This window comes from Stomoxys calcitrans, chromosome 3 (assembly GCF_963082655.1).
Source record: "Stomoxys calcitrans chromosome 3, idStoCalc2.1, whole genome shotgun sequence".
Lineage (NCBI taxonomy): Eukaryota > Metazoa > Arthropoda > Insecta > Diptera > Muscidae > Stomoxys > Stomoxys calcitrans.
This window is the reverse complement of record NC_081554.1, coordinates 52,697,988-52,703,987: the sequence shown is the minus strand read 5'-3', so window position 1 is coordinate 52,703,987 and position 6,000 is coordinate 52,697,988. Positions and strand designations below refer to the sequence as shown.

Below are 6,000 nucleotides of genomic sequence, written 5' to 3'. Positions count from 1 at the left end.
TAAAGATCATTTGGGATTCACATAAAGATATTTATGTTGTTATACTTTAAGTCAAGCGACATACATATAACACTTTCGTAGCATGGTATTTCACTAAAAGCTCTTTTATTGTCGAAAATAAATATTCAATATTGTAAGAGAAGGCGCAGCGGAGCGGGCCCTGTCCAGCTAGTATTGTATATAACACACAATTTCTTGGAGTTAAGGAACAGGTAGTTGGTTTACCCCTTATGCTACTCATGCATTTAACGTTCACCTTTGTTTAAAGTGCGCCTATAGATAGAATATGGACATACCAAAGAAAAAGGTCCATGACCTTTAGTAGATCTGAAAACTATTAAGTGTGAATCCTTATGTCTTTCCCTAGCCCTAAATTACGACAATTTCTTTAGATCTCTACCAATTTATTTGAGACATTTCATGCATGATTTCACTTTTTTTTTTTAAATTATCTAAGTTCATAACTTTAAGCGATCATTTATTTGAACATTCGAAAAACGAAAGCTAACTCAAATGTCTTAGGTGAAACGCCCAAGTCATTTTGAAACCCTAAAGTTGTAATAAATTTTTCTAAAAATATTTCTCTTATTCTCTTCGTTATCATTTCAGCATGTGGGGGAAGTTCTGAAAATAAAATAAACAAATTTTAAAAATAGTCACCCCCTTTATGTGAAAAGGAAGGAGTAGCATGCAAAGCGGAAATTAAATGTCTTTTCATGAGCAGCAACGAAAATTCAAACGAAGGAAATGTGAAATCAGTTTAAGAAAACAAAACAAAAATATTAAAGAGCATAACATAATTAAAAAGGAAAAAATATGATATAAGAAAATTTTCTAAATTATTTAGAAAAATATGAAAATTCTTTGTGAAGTGCCTTATCGACTCAAGAATGCTTGGACGAGTTTTTGTGTCACAAGATGTTGATGTTACACAGCTGTTCCTTGCTGGAGTTGAATGTAATAGAAAGAGTAACGCCAGAGTTCAAAGTGATATATTCAACAGTTTTACGAAGTGATTTAAAGAATTTAAAAAGAAAAAACTAAACCAGTTAAGGTTTTTATGTGGAAAAGTTTTTATCTGCAAAAGATTTTATGTGCATAATTTTGAGCTGCTCTATTAAGTGTCCCCCAATTTGTGATAGCTGACGCCATAATACAACTTTACACAATGGCTACTTCAAATGGATATATGAGTATATTTCTTTATTCTATACTGCTGCTGGCCACATGCAGTCTACCGGCAGCCAGTGCAATGAAAGGTAAGTAAGAGATATATTTTTCAGTTTATACCAGTGATAGGTACATGAACACTCTTGAAAAGACCAAACTGCGTTTGTGTGAGTATCATCAAACATCAACTAAATGACAAAGTATTGAAATAGAGGCAGCCGAACGAAGGCACACGAAGTTTTTTACACTGTCCGTGTGCTTCTATTCGGGTATTCTACGCTCGCGGGTAGAGGAATTAATGGGCGTATGAGTATGGTGCCCATCTATGAGTTATAGAGTAGGTAAAATGGATAAGCCAAAATTGTAATCTTTTTCTTCTATTATAAAACAAGTAAAAAGGAGGTAAGTTCGGCCGGACCGAACTTCGGATACCCACCACCTCGGAAATATATGTAAACCACTCTTCATCATAATCCGGTACAAAATGCATCATGTATTCCCCCATAGCAGCTACATCGAAATATGGTCCGATTTGTACCAAATTCGGCACGGACATTGAGTGGTCTCATAAGTACATTGTTCAATTTTTTAGAACAAAATATTGATCTTTTTGGTAGCTATATCCAAATATAGGCTGATCTGAACCATAGAAGACACGGATGTCAAATTTCACTGTGTCAAATTTCAGCAAAATCGAATTTAAAATACACCTTTTTTGGGCCCAAAATCTTAAATCGAGAGATCGGTCTATATGGCAGAACCTAACACAACTCTCTGTCCCAAGTTTCGGTGAAATCGGCCTTTTATGAGCCCAATACCTTAAATCGAGAGATCGGTCTAGATGGCAGCAATATTCAAATCTGGACCGATGTGGGCCAAATTGGAAAAGGATGTCGAAGGCCCTAACACAACCCACTGTCCGTAATTTCTGCGACATCGGACAATAAATGCGCACAAACAATGGGCCCAAAATCTTAAATCGATAGATCGGTCTATGTGGCAGAGCCTAACACAACTCATTGTCCCAAATTTAGGCGAAATCGGACAATAAATGCGCCTTTTATGGACCCAAAACCTTTAATCCAAAAATCGGTTTAAATGAACCTATCTGAGTCAATTTGAAGAAAAATGTTAAAGGGCCTAACTCAACTCACTGTCCCAAATTTAGGCCAAATCGGACAATAAATGCTCCTTTTATAGGCCCAAGACCATAAATCGAGATATCGGCCTATATGGCAGCTATATCCAAATCTGGGGCGATCTTGGCCAAATTGAAGAAGAATGTCGAAGGCTTTAATACAACTCACTGTGCCAAATTTCAGCGATTTTAGGCAATAAATGGGTCTAACACCTTAAATCGAGTAATCGGTCTATATAGCAGCTATATCAATGTCTCGACCGATGGGAGCCAAATTGAAGAAGGATGTCGACTGGACTAACATCGGTCTATATAGCAGAGCCTAACACAACTCATTGTCCCAAATTTAGGCGAAATCGGACAATAAATGCGCCTTTTATGGACCCTAAACCTTAAATCGAGAAATCGGTCTATATGACAGCTAAATTTAAATCTGAACCGATCTGAGTCAATTTGAAAAAGAATGTTAAAGGGGCCTAACTCAACTCACTGTCCCAAATTTAGGCGAAATCGGACAATAACTACTCCTTTTATCGGCCCAAGACCATAAATCGAGAGATCGGTCTATATGGCAGCTATATCCAAATCTGGACCGGTCTTGGCCAAATTAATGAGGAGTGTCAAATGTTTTAACTCAACTCACTATCCCAAAATTTCGGCGACATTAGACCATAAATGCGCCTTTTATGGGCCCAAGACCTTAAATGGATATGGCAGCTATATCCAAATCTGGGGCGATCTTGGCCAAATTGAAGAAGGCTGTCGAAGGCTTTAACACAACTCACTGTGCCAAATTTCGGCGACTTCAGGCAATAAATGGGTCCAACACCTTAAATGGAGAGATCGTTCTTTATGGCAGCTATATCCAAATCTCGACCGATGGGAGCCAAATTGAAGAAGGATGTCGACTGGACTAACATAAGTCAAGTAAATGTGGCTTTTATGGGCCTTAGACCCTAAATCGGCAGATCGGTCTATATGGGGGGCTATGTCAAGATATAGTCCGATATAGGCCATCTTCGAACTTAAGCCGCTTATGGACAAAAAAAGAATCTGTGCAAAGTTTCGGCTCAATATCTCTATTTTTAAAGACTGTAGCGTGATTTCAACAGACAGACGGACATGGCTAAATCATCTTAGATTGATACGACGATCAGGAATATATTGGGTTGCCCAAAAAGTAATTGCGGATTTTTTAAAAGAAAGTAAATGCATTTTTAATAAAACTTGGAATGAACTTTAATCAAATATAATTTTTTTACACTTTTTTTTCTAAAGCAAGCTAAAAACAACAGCTGATAACTCACAGAAGAAAGAATGCAATTACAGAGTCACAAGCTGTGAAAAAATTTGTCAACGCCGACTATATGAAAAATCCGCAATTACCTTTTGGGCAACCCAATATATATACTTCATAGGGTCGGTAATGGATATTTCGATGTGGTAGATGGTAGATGGTGAACACCCGGTGAAAATAGGGTACTACATTTTTTGATATCCGAAGCAGAAACTTTGAGCAAGGAGGAGGGGGCGGACCCTCCCCCTTGCTCTAAGTTTCAAAAACGCCAGTTCTCTTAAATGGGTGCCCTGATTTAAGCGAAATTTTGTGTGCCACCTTATGGTTCCCCAAAACACGATATTGGTATAAAACTATGGGGTCAAATACAAATAACCAAGGGGGACGCACCATCCCCATCCGAACGGACATGTTTACCGACTTGGACAACATGGGTATCAAATAAAAGGTTTTTAAGAGTCGAGTACGAACATGGTATACAAATTTCACCCAAAGTGTTCGGGGATCCCCCAACCCGCACAAAACCCCCCAACAGGATACTTTCACTGCTTTGGACAATATGGGTATCAAATGAAAGGTATTTGAAAGAAGTGTACAAATCTGACATGCAAAATGCATTCCATAGTATCTGAGGAGCCTGCCCACCCCCAAAAGCACCCCGCAGCTGGGCATATTTACCAATTGGGGCAATTTGGATATCAAATGAAAGCTATTGGGTTGCCCAAAAAGTAATTGCGGATTTTTCATATAGTCGGCGTTGACAAATTTTTTCACAGCTTGTGACTCTGTAATTGCATTCTTTCTTCTGTCTGTTATCAGCTGTTACTTTTAGCTTGCTTTAGAAAAAAAGTGTAAAAAGAGTATATTTGATTAAAGTTCATTCTAAGTTTTATTAAAAAGGCATTTACTTTCCTTTAAAAAATCCGCAATTACTTTTTGGGCAATCCAATATTTAAAAGTAGAGTAAGAATCTGACATACAAATTTATTCCTTGGTGTCTGAGGGGTTTCCTCACCCCACAAAATGCATTTGGGAATATAATTCGAATCTAAAATGTGGGACAAAGTGTTTGGGGGATGCTTCTTCCCATAAACCAATGGCAATATGGGGTTTAAATAATGGTATTTGAGAATGGACCACGATGCTGATAATTTTACAGGGTTAGTATCTGGGGGACCATCCCACCCCCCAAAACACCCTTAAATCAGACATACATATTTACCCAATTGCAATATGGGGTTCAAATAAAAGTTTTTTTGGGAGAAGAGCACGAAATTGTTACCCACTTTTGGGACCAAGTTTCTGGGGGTCAATACCACCCCCTATCCCACAAACCACCATCATGGGGGCCTTCCTACTTCCAAAAACCCCATGCGATTATCTGGATCAAATAAAGTATTTTTTTTAAAAGCAGAGTACATCTCATGTCCAAACTTCGATGACCCTTAACCCTCCAACCGAATTCATAGACCAACGAAGATCATATGGAATGCAAATAAAGATATTTATGTTGATACTGCGATATACCATTTTCGTAGCATGGTATTTCACTAAAAGCTCTTTTATTGTCCAAAATAAATATTCAAAGGATAATTTTGTTCCATTTAATGTAAAAGAAGGCTCAGCGGGGTTGGCCTGGTTCGTCTAGTTCTCTACGCAAAAATCTAGAAATTTGACTTATAAAACTACAGGCCTTAAATCCAAGTCGACCAATCTTCCAAGTTGGTCGTTAAATATCGAAAACTCAATATTGATTGTGGAATCTTGGTTTCTGGGGGCAACATTTCTTTGAATTTGTAATACATTACGATTTTGACAACCACAAAAATTAATTCACTTCAAAGGACATGGCTATATGGCCTTGGAATTTCAAGACCTTTCGTTCAGTTACTTATCCTATTGATCTAACATAACTTTGTTAACTAAATACTCCCCAGCCTTATTAAGAAAACCGCAAGACAGTCATGTGAACAGACTCCTAACGTAAGGCATAGATTTTCCTTCTCAACAAATGATGAATCATTATGGGTATTTTTTCACAAAACGAGATCATCTGTTTTCCAATATTTTTTTTTTTGGTTTTTGGCTTTCGTTTTTCTTGGCTAATGTTAACCAACAAATAATAATGTGTCGCCACACGTCCAATAGATGAATGTGTTGCTGAAAATTTACAAACCCACACATAGGCGGATCACCACATTCGAGGTAATCTTTCTTCCTAGAAATTGTATATGAGGAAGCATGTCGTCACTCATTGAAACACACAAATATTTATTAGAATGTTTGGACCGAATTTTATATACCCTCCAGATAGAATTTACAACAAATCGGAAATTTATAGAAGAAAATTCTTTGAAAACTGAATATTTCAAGGAAAAAATTCTATAAAACTTTA

General features: G+C 37.2%; 1 protein-coding gene across 1 annotated transcript in view; it reads left to right on the top strand.

The window, feature by feature from the left end:
- Positions 1–618: 618 nt before the first annotated feature.
- The window catches only part of LOC106082460 (chondroitin sulfate proteoglycan 4), a 67,213-nt gene continuing 61,831 nt past the window's right edge, over positions 619–6,000 (top strand). Inside the window, exon 1 of the mRNA XM_059365164.1 lies at positions 619–1,259. Coding sequence (XP_059221147.1) covers positions 1,169–1,259 — 91 coding nt within the window. The 5' untranslated portion in view covers positions 619–1,168. The remainder of the gene's footprint in view (positions 1,260–6,000) is intronic.